This window comes from Dendrobates tinctorius, unplaced genomic scaffold (genome assembly GCF_039654945.1).
Source record: "Dendrobates tinctorius isolate UK_male_01 unplaced genomic scaffold, ASM3965494v1 ptg000388l, whole genome shotgun sequence".
Classification (NCBI taxonomy): domain Eukaryota; kingdom Metazoa; phylum Chordata; class Amphibia; order Anura; family Dendrobatidae; genus Dendrobates; species Dendrobates tinctorius.
Genome location: NW_027362054.1, coordinates 6,456,027 through 6,477,328, shown reverse-complemented (window position 1 = coordinate 6,477,328; position 21,302 = coordinate 6,456,027). Strand labels below are relative to the sequence as shown.

Below are 21,302 nucleotides of genomic sequence, written 5' to 3'. Positions count from 1 at the left end.
TCTGAAAAGGTTACACATTTTTGGATATTTTGTCATAAAAAGTTTCCTAATAGGCAACTAAGGAATTGAAGAGTAAACCTTAATATTAGATGAAATCACCATAATTAAAGAACTGACGCCATAACCCAGACATGTTACACTGCCCTTCTAAACCTGCCTGAGTTAGATCAGCAGATTATACAGAGTCGCGATAAATGTATATGGAATATAAATGGTAAATGCTCGTCTTTTTCAGCTTTCCTTAAGGGGAGAGAAGTTCTTCAACCTTGTGCTCCCCTCCACCCCTAAACTCCCATTCAATAAGCATGACTGGGAACACATCGCTCCTGTCTGACTGAGCAGGAAAGCTGAAACCGGAGGCGCAGACTGCCCAGCTGCACAAAGGAGGCTTGTCTGCCCCTAGCCAGTCTACCTGAAAATAATCCCAGCTGTGTCACAAGGGCTAAGGCAAGTTCAAAGGGGAACTTTCCCCAGCCCTTGATCTGCCGGACAGCCCAGCGCCCTTTAGAGCCAGACTACAGGACATTTGGCAGCTCGGAGGGGCGCTACTGCTGGGAAGGATTAGCAAACGATGACAGCACCTAGTAGAAAAATACATAGCGTTAAATGGAAGAAATCTCTTCCAGTGGGGTTTACACTTGAGAATCTTGGCAGCCTGCGGTTCTCGTCTGCGTGGCAGTATGAGGACAGCAGGGAAGCAGCGGTGCTTGCCGTACAGAACAGGTAGACAAACACTGCAAAATTAACAGCTTTACCTAAGGACACAAAGGATGAGACTGGCGCAGGGGCAGGCTTTGCCATTTTCTGTGTCGTAATGGAAGAGACTTGGAAGGCTTTGTGAAGGATCCAAGTAATAAGCAGGAGACCGAGAAATGGTATTATTACTGCGAAATCCAGCCGTCTCAGAAAACATCAGACTTCTCTAAATGAAAGGGGAAAATAAGAAGGCTGTAATGCTAATGGGGTCCCCACCAGCAAGTCACTAGCCAGACTCGGGATTTTTATAACACTTTTTTTTTTTTTAGGTGGAAAAAAAAACCAAACTGAAACATAGTCACTTTTTCTAATTTGTTTTCATTTCTAATGGCAGATTTTCTGGGACGATTTTCTGTACATTATAGGGGCCATCTTGCTCGAGCGTCTCCAAATAAACAAAAGTCTGGAGTTGACTTATTGGCTTCTATGGGAGAGCGCTGGGGTCACGGTCTGATCTGTGCAGAGAGTGGACTATCACCTACAGTGAATGATGGCTTTTATCAGAGTCATGATTACAATAAAAAGTGACTACAGAAAAGTCATCCCCGTAGAATAGAAAGTGTGAACCGGAAGTCAGGTTCAGTGGCCAAAGGGAAGATTGAAGGTTTTTTTTTTATTTTTTTATAGATATATCAGAATGTATGTATGTGTGTATCACCAACCAATCACGAAGCACCTTTCATTTCACCAGAGCTGTTCAAAAGAAGCTGAGCTGTGATTGGTTGCTATGAGCAAGTTTTCCCACTTGACAACACCTCAGCAGACACTGACATGGTAGGAGAAATCTAGCGTCCCTGGGAACATAAGCTCCCAGCCATTGTCTGCCCCCCAAAAAGGAGCAGAGAGCACATGACAGAAATGAATCCCCCCTCCCGTGCCCATATACACATCACACATCCTCCATCCTTTAGGCACATCTTTCCTCTTAAAGGGATCATTGGTATGGAAGTCAGAGTAAATCCATCCAGGGCTTTGGTTTTGACCCCTGGACTCTCTTAAAGGGATCCCTGGTATGGAAGTTAGGACCGTTACACTCAGGGCTGTGGAGTCGCTAAGCCAAACCTGCGACTCCGACTCCTCAATTTCCCTTACACCGACTCCCACATATATTGCTTATATTTAAGTGAAAAATTTATTGTAGTACAATGTGAACATCAGACATTTAATCATTTTCATGATACAATAATCAAGACATTTAGATAGAACAGAATATATATTTATTGGAATACAACTTTAGAACACAAAAAACTGTAATAAATTGTAAATATGTAATACACTATGTAATATCGATTACATATATATACACACAGTATATATATATATATATATATATATATATATATATATATATATATATATATATATATCACTATGTAATAAACTATGTAAGTGGCAAAAAACAGTTTTCAACAAAAACATACTAAATAACATTTGTGCAGTCAATGAATTTGTTCTAAGATATAGAATTGCCTCCATCAGATCCTCCTTCATAGATGACCTCAAATCTGACCTAATAATTTTAAGGCCAGAGAACAACCTCTCTACACTAACTTGGGTTGGAGGCAAAGCCGTAACCACATTTGCAACATCTCTAACAATTTCCGGGTATAAAGGAATTGCCTCATGCACAGTCCGTTTTGATGAACGGTTGAATTTTTCTTTTTCTTTGAGAGCAAGTGAAACATTTTGCTGAAATATGGTCAATCTGCTTGCTATAGGAGACGGAGTGAAATCTTTTTCCTTGCGGCAACGCTTTTCCTGCTCCATATCATCCAAATACTTGTCAAAGTCAACCTCCTCATCTGATGAGGATGAAGATATGGCAGCAGTAGCACTGTCAGGACCCGAGTCCTCTTGCGCCTGGCAGTCCTCCTGTAGGCCACTCATCCTAACTGCTACCTCAGTCAGAGTTTCTTTTCCTACTGTGGATCATCAAGCAGTATACGATGACTTGGGTCCACATAAACAGCTGCCAGAAAAATTTTATTTTCCAATAGCTGTGTCTCTCTCCGTTTCATTGAAGCAGAAATGACATCTGCGATTAAATCTCCTCTTTGGGACAGTCAAAATAGCAAGTTCTTCCACTCCCTTATGAAAATGCCAGGAGTTAAATCCTCAGATTGTAATTTTTTAGTCACGGTAAATAGGTGATTAAGCAATTCCTTCAATTCAGCCACCTGTGTCCATTGACCTTCATTTAGGGTTACCTGAGGGTTCGCCATATCTATAAGAAACGGCTTTAGCCAGGATCAAAACTAAGGGGGGGGGGGGCAGAACCTCATACTGTTAGGCAGAATCTCATACTGCAGACCTCAGCTGCTGCAGAACCTTATACTGCACACCCCTACAATTGAAAATAAAGCCTGCACCTTAAGATGTGGTGAATGCAGTCTATTTATTCCAACTATCAATTGATGTTGATGTGTTACTGAAGACAAGCAATGCCTGTCATGGGCGTCCTTTTGGGCAGCTCTGAGGTGTCATTGACTGGTGCTAAAAAAAAGGAGTGTTAGTGTGCTACCCGGCTTTCATTCTTTTTGGTACAGATAAGATATGGATAGACAGATATGGATAAATGGATAGATAGAGCAGATTTCTAACCTGCTTTTGCTATTGAAAACATTATCTATGAGCTCAAAAAAACCTTTCAGGTGATGCGGTTTTTTAAAAAGCTGATCTGCTTTTGCAGCTGAAAAACGTATCCTCAAAAATCGCAGCAAAAACGATGTGTATGAATGTAGCCTTAGATCAGGAATAGAACAGCCATTTATAGGACATTTCATAACTTTCCCAAATTCCTATGAAAAAATATTCAGCACATTCTGCATTGAACTACTGTACCCAATTTATTATATATTTTAGGAGTCGTTCCATTTTATACCGACTCCGACTCCACAGCCCTGGTTACACTCAGCTTTGTGGTTCTGACCCCAGGGTCTCTTAAAGGGATCATTGGTATGCAAGTCAGGGCAAATCCAGTCTGCACTTTGGTACTGACCCCAGGCCTCTCTTAAAGGGATCCCCGGTATGGAAGTTAGGACCGTTCCGCTCAGTGCTCTGGTTCTGACTCCAGACTGATGGGATGATGTGGGATATCAGGAGTAGTAGTCCAGTGGCTCTGGCTGATGGGATGATGTGGGATATTAGGAGTAGTAGTCCAGTGGCTCTGGCTGATGGGATGATGTGGGATATTAGGAGTAGTAGTCCAGTGGCTCTGGCTGATGGGATGATGTGGGATATTAGGAGTAGTAGTCCAGTGGCTCTGGCTGATGGGATGATGTGGGATATTAGGAGTAGTAGTCCAGTGGCTCTGGCTGATGTGGGATATTAGTGGTAGTAGTCCAGTGGCTCTGGCTGACGGGACGATGTGGGATATTATAGTGAATGTGGCTATGCGGAGTGGGTGGGGCTTTACACTCAGAGAGAGATATATATATATATATTTTTTTTTTTATATATATATCTAACCGTAGTTAGTTACTATGGCCAGGCAGAGTCGGGCTCTTCAGCTAGTTCATAATATATTTGATACAGTAATACAAAAATATACTTAACATGATGTACCTAGCTTGTCTCCTGATGGGCACGCCATGTTTTCTAACCTTCTTCTGTATAGCTGTAAATCCCCTCTTGCTACCATGGTGCTAAAATGTAATTAAAGTTGTTCATCTCCTCACCCAATTGACTCGAGGTCAGCAACCCGAGAAGCTAAGGAAACCTAATCCTGCTCATTGTCCTGGACCCCAACAACCAAACTTGCATCCAGAGAAGTTCAACTTCCCTGGAAACTAAAGGGAATCAGCCTCCATATTTTTGCTTCCCTATCTGAGTGCAGCAGGGATGTATCGCTGTGTTACATAGTTAATATGGTTGACAAATGCTAACCACAAAGCCCCTTTACTGCTCTTACCACTTAGGGTCTGTGCACATGTTGCGGATTCTGCTGCGGATCCGCAGCGTATTTGGCCCTGCGGATCCGCAGCAGTTTCTGCTGCGTTTTACAGTACCATTTTAGTCTATGTAAAAAGAAAAACGCAGTGCACACGTTGCGGATTTTTCCGCACAGATTTGCTGCGGTTTCAAATCCGCAGCATGTCACTTTGTGCGGATTCCGCAGCGGTTTGGCACCTGCTCCATGACAGGTGTCAAACCGCACTAAATCCGCAGATAAACCGCAGGTCTTTGGACCTACGGACTTGGACAAATCTGCACGGAAAAATCCGCAGCAGAATCCGCAACGTGTGCACTCACCCTTATGGTATAAACAAAGTTGTGGAGAGGGCATAAAATAGCAGATTATCCCATTCTTATTTCTTAAAAAGAATCAGACACCATGTTTTTGCCACTTAATTGGAACTGAGCGTAATGAATGTAGAGATAGAGACCCTGATTCCAGCAAAGTATCACATACTGATCTGCTTGCTGCCGTTATAATAAACTCCCTATTTTCTCTGCTGCATTTCTAGCTGTTCTGAATGCTGAGCTCTGTATAACCCCGACAACAGCACTGACAGCAGTCTGTGTAAGCTGTGCATAGGCAGAAAACTGACGCTCAGTGGCAGAGGTGGGTTTATAAAGAGCTCATGAGATTGGAGGCATGTTTACTAGTCCTTTAGTGATAATGACCTGATAAAATAGTGATTTTATCTTAAGTATGACAAGCAGTTCAATAAGTGACACATAGCTGGCATCAGGGACTCTATCTCTATATTCATTATGCTGCATTTCAATTAAGTGGTAAAAACCTGGTGTGCGATTCTCGTTAAGAAGTAATAACAGGTAAATTTAGACTAGAACTGGCAAGTGCGGCACAGTGGCTCAGTGGGTAGCACTGTTGCTTTGCAGTGCTGGAGTCCTGGGTTCACATTCCACCAAGGACAACATCTGCAAGGAGTTTGTATGTTCTTTCCGCATTTGTGTGGGTTTCCTCCCATACTCCATAGACCTAGTGATCAGGAATTTAAATTGTGAGCCCCAATGGGGACAGTGAAGAGGACTGTAAAGTGTTGTGGAAATTTAATGTCACTAAGTAAGCAAATAAAATAAATATGTGGGGATATAGTGACACATCTCTGAAAACAAGGTCTATTCTAGCATCCAACAAGCTATCACAGAAGATCAATCACGCTTACCACACTTCTACAGTCATGGGCAAAAGTTTTGAGAATGACACAAATATTAATTTTTACAAAGTCTACTGCTTCATTTTTTCTAATGGCAATTTGCATATACTCCAGAATGTTATAAAGAGTGATCAGCTTAACAGCAATTACTTGCAAAGTCAATATTTGCCTAGAAAATGAACTTTATCCACCAAAACACATTTCAACATCATTGCAGCCCTGCCTTAAAAGGACCAGCTAACATCATTTCAGTGATTGCTCCATTAACACAGGTGTGGGTGTTGATGAGGACAGGGCTGGAGATCAATCTGTCATGATTAAGTAAAAATGACACCACTGGACACTTTAAAAGGAGGCTGGTGCTTGGCATCATTGTTTCTCTTCTGTTAACCATGGTTATCTCTAAAGAAACACGTGCAGTCATCATTGCACTGCACAAAAATGGCCTAACAGGGAAGAGTATCGCAGCTAGAAAGATTGCACCTCAGTCAACAATCTATCGCATCATCAAGAACTTCAAGGAGAGAGGTTCCCTTGTTGCCAAAAAGGCTCCAGGGCGCCCAAGAAAGACCAGCAAGCGCCAGGACCATCTCTTAGAAGTGTTTCAGCTGCGGGATCGGGCTACCAGCAGTGCAGAGCTTGCTCAGGAATGGCAGCAGGCAGGTGTGAGTGCATCTGCACGCACTGTGAGGCGGAGACTCTTGGAGCAAGGCCTGGTCTCAAGGAGGGCAGCAGAGAAGCCACTTCTCTCCAGGAAAAACATCATGGACAGACTGATATTCTGCAAGAGGTACAGGGAGTGGACTGCTGAGGACTGGGGTAAAGTCATTTTCTCTGATGAATCCCCTTTTTGATTGTTTGGGACATCTGGAAAATGGCTTATTCGGAGAAGACCAGGTGAGCGCTACCACCAGTCTTGTCTCATGCCAACTGTCAAGCATCCTGAAACCATTCATGTGTGGGGTTGCTTCTCAGCCAAGGGAATGGGCTCTCTCTCAGTCTTGCCTAAAAACACAGCCATGAATAAAGAATGGTACCAGAATGTCCTCCAAGAGCAACTTTTCCCAACCGTCCAAGAGCAGTTTGGCGATCAACAATGCCTTTTTCAACATGATGGAGGACCTTGCCATAAAGCAAAGGTGATAACTAAATGGCTCAGGGAACAAAACAGAGATTTTGGGACCATGGCCTGGAAACTCCCCAGATCTTAATCCCATTGAGAACTTGTGGTCAATCATCAAGAGACGGGTGGACAAACAAAAACCTTCAAATTCAGACAAAATAAAAGCATTGATTTTGCAAGAATGGACTGCTATCAGTCAGGATTTGATCCAGAAGTTGATTGAGAGCATGCCAGGGAGAATTGCTGAGGTCCTGAAGAAGAAGGGTCAACACTGCAAATATTGACTTGCTGCATTAACTCATTCTAACTGTCAATATAACCTTTTGCTACTCATAATATGATTGCAATTATATTTCTGTATGTGATAAAAACATCTGACAAACACACATAAAAACCAGAGGCCAGCAGATCATGTGAAAATATAATATTTGTGTCGTTCTCTAAACTTTTGGCCATGACTGTACAATCCTACAGCAGTTAGGAAAGGATCTTCAAAATTAGCAGCAGGAAGTCTCCTAAACCTTAAAGGCTATGTACAACATTGGGGAGCAGAAGGGGTTAAATGAAACGATGTGATGTTATTTAAGCAATACTTCTGTAAAATTTCTATCAATTTTGTAAGGTTCAGTGTCAGCAGTTTCTAGTCACTGTCAGATCTGGCAGAGAACTCGCCTGATGGTTTGGTCTACAGCAGCTCCTGTGTTCTCTGGAGCAACCAAGTCCCCTCAATTCTGACCAAATCACAGTTAATCAACTTGCATTCCTTCACAATTCTGCTTGGATGATCACTCAGGTGAACACAGGAGCTGTAATTTTATCTGAATGAGGTCAACTGCGTGCCGCTGTGTCATTTTGACTGCGGGAACAGCGCTACGTGTTACACTATTCTCTTCGTCAAATATCACGAATTCTGTGATAGGGGCTTCAAATGGGGTCAGCTAAGCTTGAAGTTATAGGCAGAGAACAGTCAAGATAAGACCGCTATTAAACAGATAAGGCTCAAGGGTGAATTCTCATTACACAGATTGGGGTACCCACTTTCAGCACCGGTTCCTAAAATTAATTGGGTAGACGTCTCAATGTTTTAGAATTCACCCATAAGTAAGCAGTAATTTTTGGCTTTGAGGACACAGATACAGTGGGGAAAATATCATATATACTCGTGTGTAAGCGGAGTTTTTCAGCACATTTTTTTTGTGCTGAAAATGCCACCCTTAGCTTATACACGAGTCATTGTCCCAGAAGACGGTGGGGGAGCGGTGAAGCAGCGGGTCACAGAGGCAGGAGCCGACGGCTGTGGCTAATTCCTGTGCTGCTGCTAAAGAGAAACGAATATTCACTGCACTGGCAATGAATATTCATTTCTCTTACAGAGCAGACAGTTACAGCCGCCTTCCTTGCACGCCCTGGCAGCATCTTGTTCCGGCTTTCAGGAGCTCCTGCAGCCGGCCGATCACGAAGAAAAGATGCTGCGAGGGCACGCAGGGAAGGAAAGTTTTTTTATGCTTTTCTCATAGGAGCCCGTGCAGACAAGGACAGGGATGAGGAGCCCGTGCAGACAAGGACAGGGGAGGAGGAGCCCGTGCAGACAAGGACAGGGGAGGAGGAGCCCGTGCAGACAAGGACAGGGGAGGAGGAGCCCGTGCAGACAAGGACAGGGGAGGAGGAGCCCGTGCAGACAAGGACAGGGGAGGAGGAGCCCGTGCAGACAAGGACAGGGGAGGAGGAGCCCGTGCACACAAGGACAGGGGAGGAGGAGCCCGTGCACACAAGGACAGGGGAGGAGGAGCCCGTGCACACAAGGACAGGGGAGGAGGAGCCCGTGCACACAAGGACAGGGGAGGAGGAGCCCGTGCATACCAGGACAGGGATAAGGAGGCCATGCTGCATACCAGGATAGGGATGCGAGGACAATGCATACTCGGTATAATATTATATATATTACACTTACACAGTTTTCCCACCTACAGAGAAGGGAGAGGTCTGTAATTATTATCATAGGCACACTTCAACTGTGAAAGACAGAATCTAAAAATAAAAACCAGAAAATCACATTGAATGAAAGAAGTATTTGATACAACAGAAAAACAAAACATAATATTTGATATAGAAACCTTTATGTTTGCAATTACAGAGGTCAGACATTTCCTGTAGTTCTTGACCAAGTTTACACACATTGCAGCAGGGATTTTGGCCCACGCCTCCATGCAGATCTTCCAGGTTTCAGGGCTGTTGCTGGGCAACATTGAGTTTCAGTTCCCTCCAAAGATTTTCTATTAAGTTCAGGTCTGGAGACTGGCGAGGCAACTCCAGGACCTTCAAATGTTTCTTACGGAGCCACTCCTTAGTTGCCCTGGCTGTGTGTTTCGGATCACTGTAATGCTATTAGACCCAGACATGAACCACTTTCAATGCGCTTACTGAGGGAAAGAGGTTGTTGGCCAAAATCTTGCGATACATGACCCCATTCATCCACCCTAAGATGGTGCAGTCGTCCTCTCCCCTTTGCAGAAAATCACCCCCAAAGTGTGAGTTTTCCCCCCACCATGCTTCACGGTTGGGACAGTGTTCTTGGGGTTGTACTCATTTTTCTACTACCTCCAAACACGGCGAGGAGATGTTGCCAAAAAGTTCTACTTTGGTCTCATCAGACCACATGACCTTCTCCTTTGTCTCCTCTGGATCAGCCAGATGGTCACTGGCAAACTTCAAATGGGCCTGTGCTGGCATGAGTAGGGGGACCTTGTGTGCCCAGCAGGATTTTAATCCATGACAGTATAGTGTGTTACTAATGGCTCTCATTAGGTCATTGACCGGGTCCTCCCATACATTTCTAGGCTGATTTCTGACCTTTCTCAAAATCATCTTAACCCTACAAGGCGAGACCTTGCATGGAACCCCAGAACGAGGAAGATTGACAGTCATCGTGGGTTTCTTCCATTTTCTAATAATTGTACTAACAGCTGTTGCCTTTTCACCAAGCTGCTTGCTATTGTACTGCAGCCCAACTTAGCCTTGTGCCGGTCTAAAATTTTGTCCCTGGTGTCCTTAGACAGCTCTTTGATCTTGGCCATGGTGGAGAGGTTGGAGTGTGATTATGTGGACAGGTGTCTTTTATACAGGTAACAAGTTCACTTCAAACAGGTGCAATTAATACAGGTAATGAGTGCAGAGTAGGAGGGCTTCTTAAAGAAAAACTAACAGGTCTGTGAGTCAGAATCATTGCTGGTTGGTAGGTGATCAAATACTAACAGTATTTCATGTAATAAAATGCAATTTAATTATTTAAAAAAAAAAAAAATCATACAATGTGATGTTCTGTTTTTTATTTTTAGATTCTGTCTATCACAGCTGAAGTATACCCATGAAATAAATTACAGATCTCCCCATTCTTTGTAGGTGGGAAAACTAGCAAAATCGACAGTGTGTCAAATACTTATGTTCACCACTGTATACAAATTCATTATATCTTTATGAAGATATTTATTAACACGTGGTAAACTTTTTTCCCTCTTTTGTTCTACTAATTGTTCTCCCACCTTTACACTTCAAAAGTGCACTTGACCCCTGCCTCCCATAGTCACGCTTGTGCTTGCAGCATTGGATAGCAGTGCTAGCTTTGTCGCTGAGTGCAGGGGCACAGAGGCTGATAGGATCCAGCGATCAAGCAACCAAGAGTAAACCATAAAGTTAAAAATCACTCCTTTCTTTACAACACAGGATTTTTAGTAAGGAAATTGAAAATTTGCTTGTTTTTACAAGCACATTACAATTTTATACACTAAACATGATGAGACAACCTATTTAAGTGATCTTGATTGCCCATAAAATTCTCTGCAACACTTGTGTCTGCAGTGCATCTGTCAGCTCAATCTAACATTTGATCAGACCCAGCTTCTGTCCATTAGGAGAACTAAGATGGCAGCTATCCGGTCCCCCAATGCATCTGTAGTCCAAACAAAGTATATGGAGACATTTTTGTGCTGCTATTAAAAAAAAAAAAAAAAAAAGGACACTGCTGGGGAAAAAAAAAAAAAAAGCACAAACCAAGTGAATTCTAAATCTGTGATAGGAATCTATTGCTCAGTTGGCGATCCCATCTGAATCACATTTTTCAGGGATTTAGACAACCCCAAGAAGAGACTCACTGCATAAACGCAGCGTGATCAGGCCTGACAAAATCATTACGGCCTTACATATCAATTGTGTAGACTTCTCAAAGTCAAAAGATGTACTGCCAATATCACGCCAAACTCAAGAGGACGCCCTGGAGCCTTAAGATGCCCACAAACCTGGCTTGGCCAACTCTTTCTCTCTATATCCCATACACAAATATGCTTTGTGTGATCAGATGCTCACTTGTTTTTAATAGGTCACCTTTGCCAGACAAAATGATCGGGTGTTAAAAATAAACATGCCATATCCTTCTCCCCCTAGTCCTCACCTGTCGGTGTACTGTCAGGAGGCAGCCATGTACAATAGATGGTGGACGGTGCAGCTGATGGAACAAATTGAACAACTTTTTTAGCTAAATGAATATTTCTAATTTCCCAAGGAACAAATAGCACATAGCAAGATCAGTTAAAAAGATCCCAGAAAGGCCGTACCGTGTAACGACACGTGGCGGTCTCAGACACCTGGCTTTCACAAGCCTTGAAAGTCCATATAGTGTCTATAGGGTTTTCTCTACTCAGCTTCTTTTCGAAAAACCTCTGAAACCAAATTTCTATTTGCATTTGTTTCCTTAAATAGTCTGTGTACACGACTAATGAGTTTTCTCCATGATGGAAAATATTGACTTTACTAATATTTTTAATATCCAGGTTTTGAAATATGTTGGGAAACAACCAATCACTGAGCATAAAGGAGGACAGTAAGCAGCAGAACTAGACTGTATGCAGTGGAGCCATTTCTACAAGAAAGGAAAAGTGAATTGATGCCTCAGCTATAGACAGGATTTGTTACACCCAAGTAATGGCACCACAGCTTAGTCGTCAGGGAAGCAGGAGGCACAGAAGATTATTAACTTACTGACCCACACTGTAGTCGTCACATACATATAGTAAGTCTTCAGCAACCCTTAAAGGGGCCGTCCACTACCCAGACAACCCCTTCTCAATTGCTAAAACAACAGCCCATATTCACCCCACGTGCCGACTCCATTTCAGCGGTGGTGGCAATAGCTCTCACGTGACATTTTTGCCACAGGAGCCCCGCAACCAGTTTGCGGTCACTTCACTCATTTCCTTCGAATGAAACTGGCCTCCGGAAGATGTGAGAACTGGTGAGCTCCGACTTCCTCTGAATGAGTCAAGCGACCGCAGAATGGCTGCAGGGCTCACATGACATATGTCACGAGGCCAAGGAGACCAGGCTCCAACACAACTGCAACAGCACCGACATCGGAGAAGAATATATGGATGTTATTTCATTAGAGGGAAAATAGCAACTGGAAAGCGAATGTCTGAGAAGTGGAAAACCCTTTTTTTGGCCCCTTCTATTGCTTGCAGGGAACTCAAATGACCTCTAAGAAGAACCTAGCTAAAGAGGCAGCAGAAAACAGCATCTCCTGAGCAAGCCCACAGTACACGTTCAATATAGATGCAAAAAAAGTCACGAGACCCAATTCATAATTTACAATTTTTTTAAGTATTTTTTTTCTTATTTTGTCTTGCGACAAAGAAAAAGTTGCGTTTCATCGATTTGTCACACATTTGGATAGGCAAGGTTGACGAGAAAAAATATAAAGCAAAATTAGAGAACTTGTAAAATGGCATACAACTTAGAGAATTAAGCACAAATAATAAAACCACCAATAAAAAGCAAATTACTCCCAAAAATTAGAGAAACAGCTTTCTATTGAATCCATAATCTGTTCTGTGCACTGACTCATGCAGGAACTGTGTGCTCCCGTCTCCAGAGCTTGGTGAAGAGTCCCAAGTTTCGGATGCCTGGCAATGTCCAGGAAATTATAGATACTAATATATATATATATATATATTATTCAAAAAGAGGAAATAAGTCAAAAGTTTAGTCCTCATTAAAGAAGGCCACACAGTTGCAAGAATGGTAGTTGAACAAATGATTGTCGGGTCAATGACTGTTACGAGGCTGCAGCCATATATTTTAGTCCATTTTGGCTGTAACAGTCAGTCACCCTGACCATACATACTGAATGCCAAGGGGCGGTTGACAATATTTTTGGGAATGTCATCACCAGCCAAAATCAGTTGGGATTTCTACAATTGCAATTGGATTCTTGTTACATGAACACTGCTCTTAATGAAACATCATTACATAGAAACCAAAGCAGCATAGTCATAATATCACCGCAGAAACACTGCTCTGTCAGTGGAGATGTAATTGGTGTAAACCGCATTTACGTCACCAAATTCAGGTCAACCAACGTCCCATGCATTGCACCAAAATGATGTATATCCCAATTGTTTACAGAGAAAAAAAAAAAAAAAATTGTGCATCAATCTGACAACATCCCTTCCCACAGGGGGCACACTTTAGTGCCAATCTCAAACAAGTTATAAAGATCATGCAAGATCATTAAAGAGAACCAGTCATCAGATTTTCCCAATATAAAGCACTGCTACCAACTTTACCGCCTCTTCAATAGTGTTCTCGGAAGATGTACAAGTTTCGAACCCCCTCTGCATAGCACAATGAAGTTCAATGAGCGGGCGCCTCTTGTCAAAGGTAGGTACGGAAAGTATCAGACCTTTACATTTTTCACTCTTTGTTTCATTGCAGCCATTTGGTAAATTCAAAAAAGTTCATTTTTTTCTCATTAATGAACACTCTGCACCCCATCTTGACTGAAAAAAAACAGAAATGTAGAAATTTGTGCAAATTTGTTAAGAAAAACTGAAATATCACATGGTCATAAGTATTCAGACCCTGCGCTCAGTATTGAGTAGAAGCACCCTTTTGAGCTAGTACAGCCATGAGTCTTCTTGGAAATGATGCAACAAGTTTTTCACACCCGGATTTGGGGATCCTCTGCCTCTCTTCCTTGCAGATCCTCTCCAGTTCCGTCAGGTTGGATGGTGAGCGTTGGTGGACAGCCATTTTCAGGTCTCTCCAGAGATGCCCAATTGGGTTTAGGTCACGGCTCTGGTTGGGCCAGTCAAGAATGGTCACAGAGTTGTTCTGAAGCCACTCCTTTGTTATTTTAGCTGTGTGCTTAGGGTCATTGTCTTTTTGGAAGGTGACTCTTCGGCCAAGTCTGAGGTCCAGAGCACTCTGGAAGAGGTTTTCATCCAGGATCTCTCTGTACTTGGCCGCATGTTTCCTTCAATTGCAATAAGTCGTCCTGTCCCTGCAGCTGAAAAACACCCCCATAGCATGAGGCTCTTCTCCCATGAATGATCAGTTTGGCTGGATGGCCAGGTCTAGGAAGACTTCTGGTGGTCCCAAACTTCTTCCATTTAAGGATTATGGAGTCAACTGTGCTCTTAGGAACCTTGAGTACTGCAGAACTTCTTTTGTAACCTTGGCCAGATCTGTGCCTTGCCACAATTCTGTCTCTGAGCTCCTGGTCCAGTTCCTTTGACATCATGATTCTCATTTGGTCTGACATGCGCTGTGAGGTCTTATATAGACAGGTGTGTGCCTTTACAAATCAAATCCTATCAGTTTAATTAAACACAGCTGGACTCCAATGAAGGAGTAGAACCATCTCAAGGAGGAACCAAGGAAATAGACAGCATGTGACTTACATATGAGCAAATGGTCTGAATACTTATGACCATGTGACATTTCAGTTTTTCTTTTTTAATAAATTTGCAAAAATGTCTACATTTCTGGGGGGTTTTCAGTCAAGATGGGGTGCAGAGTGTACATTAATGAGAAAAAAAAATGAACTTTTTTAAATTTACCAAATGACTGCAATGAAACAAAGAGTGAAAAATTTAAAGGGGTCTGAATACACTATAGATCCAGCGCCTTCCCTCTGGTCGCAAACGCCATCCTCCTTCCTTGCTTCATGAGGATGCGACATCCTATAGGCATCATCTACACAGTGTACCCCATCGTGCTCATGCACAGGCGTCCTTCAATATGCTGGCTACCGTAACGTAAACTTAGACCAGACTTAAAGAGTCATTCCCAAAAAAACAGGTTATCCCATTTCCATATTATAGTGGATAATTTGCAGCCCCGGCTGCAGAGCCCCTAATATCGAGTCCAACATTCAACAAGTTATTTACCATTACCTAGATAGAGTTGTTTTTTTTTTTACTTAGAAAAACTCTTTTAGGCCCCCCATACACCTCAGCTCAAACTAGGTCAGTTTGGACAACATCTGATGTGTATGGGGACATCCAAACTCTCCGCTGACAAATGTTGGGGGACAGAAGAATCGTGCCTATTTTCAGTGAAGTTTCTCCCCTCTAGCCATTCAAATCACAATGAAAGCTCAACCAACCTGAACACTCATCCGTATGGGGGTTGTTGGGAGAGAAAACGGTCGGCCAAATCTCATGTGCATGGCCAGCTTTACATACCCCCATTGGGGTATGCCACACACAGGACTGACCTTAGGAAACATTAAAGGGACTTTTTGTCAGCACAGAATAATTGCTCAAACCACATAGAGGCGCTCAGGGCTTCACGGCAGGGCCAATCATTTATATATACACCTTCACATCTGCTTGGTTTCCATCCATCTCCACCCTTCTTTGGCTTTATGAAGCCCGAGCTGTCAATCAAAGAAGAGGGGCGTGAAAGATTAAGGGAAAACAAGCAGGTGGGAGGTGTATATAAATGACTGGTCTCCCACCATAGAGCACCAAGCGCCTGTACTTGGCTTAAAAAGTCATCCTGTGCTGACAGAGTCCCTTTAAAGGGGTTGTCCACTTTCAGCAAAGTTCTGCTCGCAGGTTCGGTTAGGTGAAAACTACAATCTGAGCTTTACTTTCTCTTCCGTGTTCAGCGTCGTTTTCCTGCAACTGTGCGGTTTGGCTGAAACGGTGATGTCACATGAACCGTGCCGAGCACAGGGGCTTGTGCAGCGTACACCGCAGGCTCACCAAACAGGCAGAAGGTGGCATAAAGTGGACAGCCCTTTTAATCCACCACCATAGTGTTATACAGGACAGTATCCGCTTTCTAAAGATTACACTCTCTGAAGTGGTCCCTGAAGCATTAAGGGAAAAAATAAAGTTATAAAGCAGCAAACTCTAGCGTCTGATGAGCAGGCCGGACTCTCAGGGGGTCTTTAAAAGCCACACCCCGCCTGGTAGTATAGACATCCTGCAGATGGATGAAGGAGGTCAGTATGCCCAGCTTCCCTGCCTATGTGCCAGCCTGCTTATAATGACATCTCCCAGCTTGTGGTGCTGCAGGACTCTTCAGATGCTCTACTTTATAACTTTATGGTTCCCTTTATGCTCCAGGGGACATTTATTAGAAGCCCTTCACCATTCTGTATACCGATGTTGTGGCAATGCTGTATATGAGGTGCCAGGGTCCCTCTAGTAGTGACAACACTCACACACAGTGCATGGTACACCGGGCACACCAGCAGGGGGTCTGTACCCACATACCAGGTGTGTACACACAGTGTATAGTACACCGGGCACACCAGCAGGGGGTCTGTGCCCACATACCAGGTATGTACACACAGAGCATGGCACGCCAGCAGGGGGTCTGTGCCCACATACCAGGTGTGTACACACAGAGCATGGCACGCCAGCAGGGGGTCTGTGCCCACATACCAGGTGTGTACACACAGAGCATGGCACGCCAGCAGGGGGTCTGTGCCCACATACCAGGTATGTACACACAGTGCATGGCACGCCAGCAGGGGGTCTGTGCCCACATACCAGGTATGTACACACAGAGCATGGCACGCCAGCAGGGGGTCTGTGCCCACATACCAGGTATGTACACACAGTGCATGGCACGCCAGCAGGGGGTCTGTGCCCACATACCAGGTGTGTACACACAGAGCATGGCACGCCAGCAGGGGGTCTGTGCCCACATACCAGGTATGTACACACAGTGCATGGCACGCCAGCAGGGGGTCTGTGCCCACATACCAGGTATGTACACACAGAGCATGGCACGCCAGCAGGGGGTCTGTGCCCACATACCAGGTATGTACACACAGAGCATGGCACGCCAGCAGGGGGTCTGTGCCCACATACCAGGTATGTACACACAGAGCATGGCACGCCAGCAGGGGGTCTGTGCCCACATACCAGGTATGTACACACAGAGCATGGCACGCCAGCAGGGGGTCTGTGCCCACATACCAGGTATGTACACACAGAGCATGGCACGCCAGCAGGGGGTCTGTGCCCACATACCAGGTATGTACACACAGTGCATGGCACGCCAGCAGGGGGTCTGTGCCCACATACCAGGTATGTACACACAGAGCATGGCACGCCAGCAGGGGGTCTGTGCCCACATACCAGGTATGTACACACAGAGCATGGCACGCCAGCAGGGGGTCTGTGCCCACATACCAGGTGTGTACACACAGAGCATGGCACGCCAGCAGGGGGTCTGTGCCCACATACCAGGTGTGTACACACAGAGCATGGCACGCCAGCAGGGGGTCTGTGCCCACATACCAGGTATGTACACACAGAGCATGGCACGCCAGCAGGGGGTCTGTGCCCACATACCAGGTATGTACACACAGTGCATGGCACGCCAGCAGGGGGTCTGTGCCCACATACCAGGTATGTACACACAGAGCATGGCACGCCAGCAGGGGGTCTGTGCCCACATACCAGGCAGCCATTCAGGGCAGTGATCAGCTGCCCGGGTTGCTCCTATGACAACACTGCCACCCATAGGCGCCGGCTGCAGAGATGCGTGCGCCCCTCCTGCCCCGCCGCATCCCCTGCCCGCCTGGCCTCCGCCAGCATCCTTCCTCACACGTCTGTGCGCTGTGGCCCCCGGTCACACAGCAGCATGCGGCCCTGCTCCCAGCGCACCGCTCAGGCCACAGCTCAGCACACAGATGAAACCCCGTGATTCCCAGTAGAGCAGTCAGCACTGGCTGAACAAGTCGCACCGTCCGTTCTGTGCACACGTACCGTTTTCCGCCTGCCGGACGCTTCTGCACAGAGACTCCGGTGCCGGGTCCTCTAGAGCGGCCGAGCTGGAGGATTCTCTAACTAGGGGGAGCTATGGGCGGGGCTTGAGCACTGAGTGGGTGGAGAGTAGAAAGCGAGCCAATGAGAGAGCCGCATTCCGATACGCGCAAGGGAGGCGTGGTCAACAGGCGAACAAAAAAATAATCGTAGTCCCACGGGTACATTTGAAAGAAAAGATGGGATTGGACCGTGTGTCCGGAAATGTACGAAGATCTCCGAGTGGAGTCGGAGTGCGACGAAAATGACCGAGGAAGAGGGGTCATTTCCAGGGGAGATAGCTAGCTGGAGGAACTGGTAGACTTGTCAGCTACTGAAAGGAGCAGGAGGTGGACAGGTCTTCAGCAGCCGGTCACTGCCATCCTGTCAGGCACAGAGGCCTGCGGAGCCTCTGTACAGCCATCCCTGGGTGACTCAGCTGCGGATATGGGATGTTTCAGACTGTGCTCCTGGGAAATGAGAGCGGGGCAGGGTAGCCAGGGCCGTCCAGCCTGTGCTCCTCTGTGACCTGACACTCAGAGGAGGCCATGGTTAGGTCACAACGCGCACACAGGGGTCCTGGTGAATGTTTTGCATGTGAGGACTGCACAGAGCGCCATATTTTTATGGACCGTGCTACACACAATAAGACCGGTTTCACACTTCCTGATAGTTCCGGTACCAGAAAAAACCAGTACCGGTGATGAGTGTCCGTGTGTGGGTGTAATATGTGCGGCAGTACCACACGGACGAGCGCCAGGGAAGCAGCGGCACAGTAACTGCTGTTCCCGGGTGCTGAAGACGGCTCTGATCATTCTCCACTGCTCTGCCAACGATCAGCGCCAGCAGGGGGGAATGATGAGAGCTGTAATCAAGTGAGAACAGTGACAGCAGGTGGTGACTGATGGGACTATTACTCCCTTCAGCCTACACCTGCTGCCGCTAATAACACTGACAGGAAGAGCGGATGTTGGGTGTATTCCTCACCCGCCGCCTGCGCTATAAATAAATGGAAAACGTGGGTTCCCCTGTACTTTTGTTAACCAGCCAGGCAAAACTGACAGCTGGGGGCTGCAACTCTCATCTGACAGCGTTAGCAAGGCTGGTTATCAAGATTGGAGTGGTCCCCACACTGTTGTTTTAATAATTTAAATAAATAATTTAAAAAACAGCGTGAGTAACAGCAATTTAGCCTGGTTGGTAACGCAGTCTCAGTGACCGGCAGTAACCTCGACGAAGTCAACGCTAGTCACAGATGCTGTGCTCGAAGCAAGTCATTTACCAGTGGTTCTCAGCCTGGACAGTCGCATCTTGGATTGAAAGCTATTAATCCCCCAGATATGGATTACAGCGTGGGACAGAACGTCGGACAGGTGAGGGATATTGTTGTTTTTTTTATTTTTGTTTTATTACATGAGACGAAGGATTCAGTGGAATTAGGCATTAGATGAGTATAACTGAACAGGATCATATTCCTCACCAATCGTTACACCGATGCCTCTACCTTGTCATTACACTGGCTACCCATCCACTCCAGAATTCAGTATAAACTTATTAGGCCGGGGTCACACTGGCGAGGAATACGGCCGAGTGAGAGGCGCTAAAATCCCGCATTACACACGGACCAATGATTCTCTATGGGGTCACTCGCACCAGCCGTATATTTCTCATCCGTATTCTACGCTCCGTGCCAATCGCAGCAGTACGCCAATGCAAGTCTACGGGTGCGCAAAAAATACGGATTACACACGGACCACACATGTGACTTGCGAGAAATACGCACCCGGTGTCTTTTAGCAAAGCCGGCAATTCAGTGCGCGATACTGTAAACTCACACTGACAGTTTTAATAAAGAAACAAAAGAATAGATATATACACATAGAATACATTCTATGTGTCTATAACTATTCTTTGGTTTCTGTTTAGAAACCCTGTCATAGGGCTCCATTATATGTCCATTTTGCAAGCCGGTGAGAAAATCTCGCCATACGGATTACATACGGATGCTTACATGCGCAAAATACGCGACCACACCTTGATTACGGATGACATACGGAGCACTGTTTAGGGGCCATTCATCCGTATTACGCATGTAAAATACTGACCGTATTTTGCGTCGGTTAGTGTGACCCCGGCCTTACCCTCACCCACAAAGCCCTCCATAGCTCAGCACCACCTTGTGCCAGTCATTACACTGGCTCCCCATCCACTCCAGAATCCGGTACAAACTTATTACCCTCACCCACAAAGCTCTCCATGGCTCAGCACCACCCTACATCTCCCTTGTTTCAGTATACCACCCTACCCGCGCCCTCCGTTCTGCTGATGACCTGAGGTTAGCATCCTCAATAGTCAGAACCTCCCACTCCCGTCTCCAAGACTTTACACGTGCTGCACCAATTCTTTGGAATGCACTTCCCAGGTCAATACGATTAGTCCCCAATCCCCACAATTTTAAGCGTGCCCTGAAAACGCATTTATTCAGACTGACCTATCCCCTCAACATATTAACCTAACTATCCCTGTGTGGCACAGCCAAAAGTTTTACCATAACCAGATTTCCCGCATCATGTTCCCACATGCTTTATGCATCCATTAGCCCTCTGTGTTTGTACTGTTACACACTTAACATTATGGCTGGTCCATACAATCAGGGCAACTGTTACCACCCACCTTTCGTGTCTACCTCTTTCCTCATAGATTGTAAGCTTGCGAGCAGGGCCCTCATTCCTCTTGGTATCTGTTATAATCTATGTGATTATTGTTATGCTGTAATGTCTGTTGTCTGTACAAATCCCCTCTGAAATGTAAAGTGCTGCGGAATATGTCGGCGCTATAAAAATAAAATTTATTATTATTATAACTGTGTTATTTTTAAATAAAAATGGAAAACTGTGTTTTGTTTTATTTCTAATAAAATATTTTATTCTGGCTGTGTCTTTATTTACCATACAACTATAGGATTAGTAAGGCTGGTTTCAGACTAGCGCATTTTACATGCAGCGCACGGCGCCGCTAAGCCCCGCCCCCTGCTCGCCCCGTCCGGTCATTTCCTCCTACTATCGCACACGGCTGCATGCAATCTCCGCACCCTATCTTTAGCATAGGGTGCGCTGGCCGTGCGCTAGTAGGATTTTTGCGTGCGCTGTGCACTTTTGAAGGTGTGCGCCGAACGCACCATGTTGCATTTTGGTGCGCTCG

General features: G+C 45.2%; 1 protein-coding gene across 5 annotated transcripts in view; it reads right to left on the bottom strand.

Annotated features, from left to right (window-relative positions):
* SPATS2 (spermatogenesis associated serine rich 2) overlaps positions 1-18,204 on the bottom strand; it is a 114,343-nt gene extending 96,139 nt beyond the window's left edge. The window contains exon 1 of one of the 5 annotated variants that reach the window (XM_073563424.1): positions 18,066-18,204. Coding sequence is in view for 1 of the 5 variants with exons in the window: in XM_073563422.1 (XP_073419523.1) it covers positions 15,440-15,524 (85 nt within the window). In the remaining 4 variants the exon portion in view is untranslated. The other 4 variants (XM_073563427.1, XM_073563426.1, XM_073563422.1 and 1 more) reach the window with 4 other exon arrangements.
* Between the last annotated feature and the right edge of the window lie 3,098 nt (positions 18,205-21,302).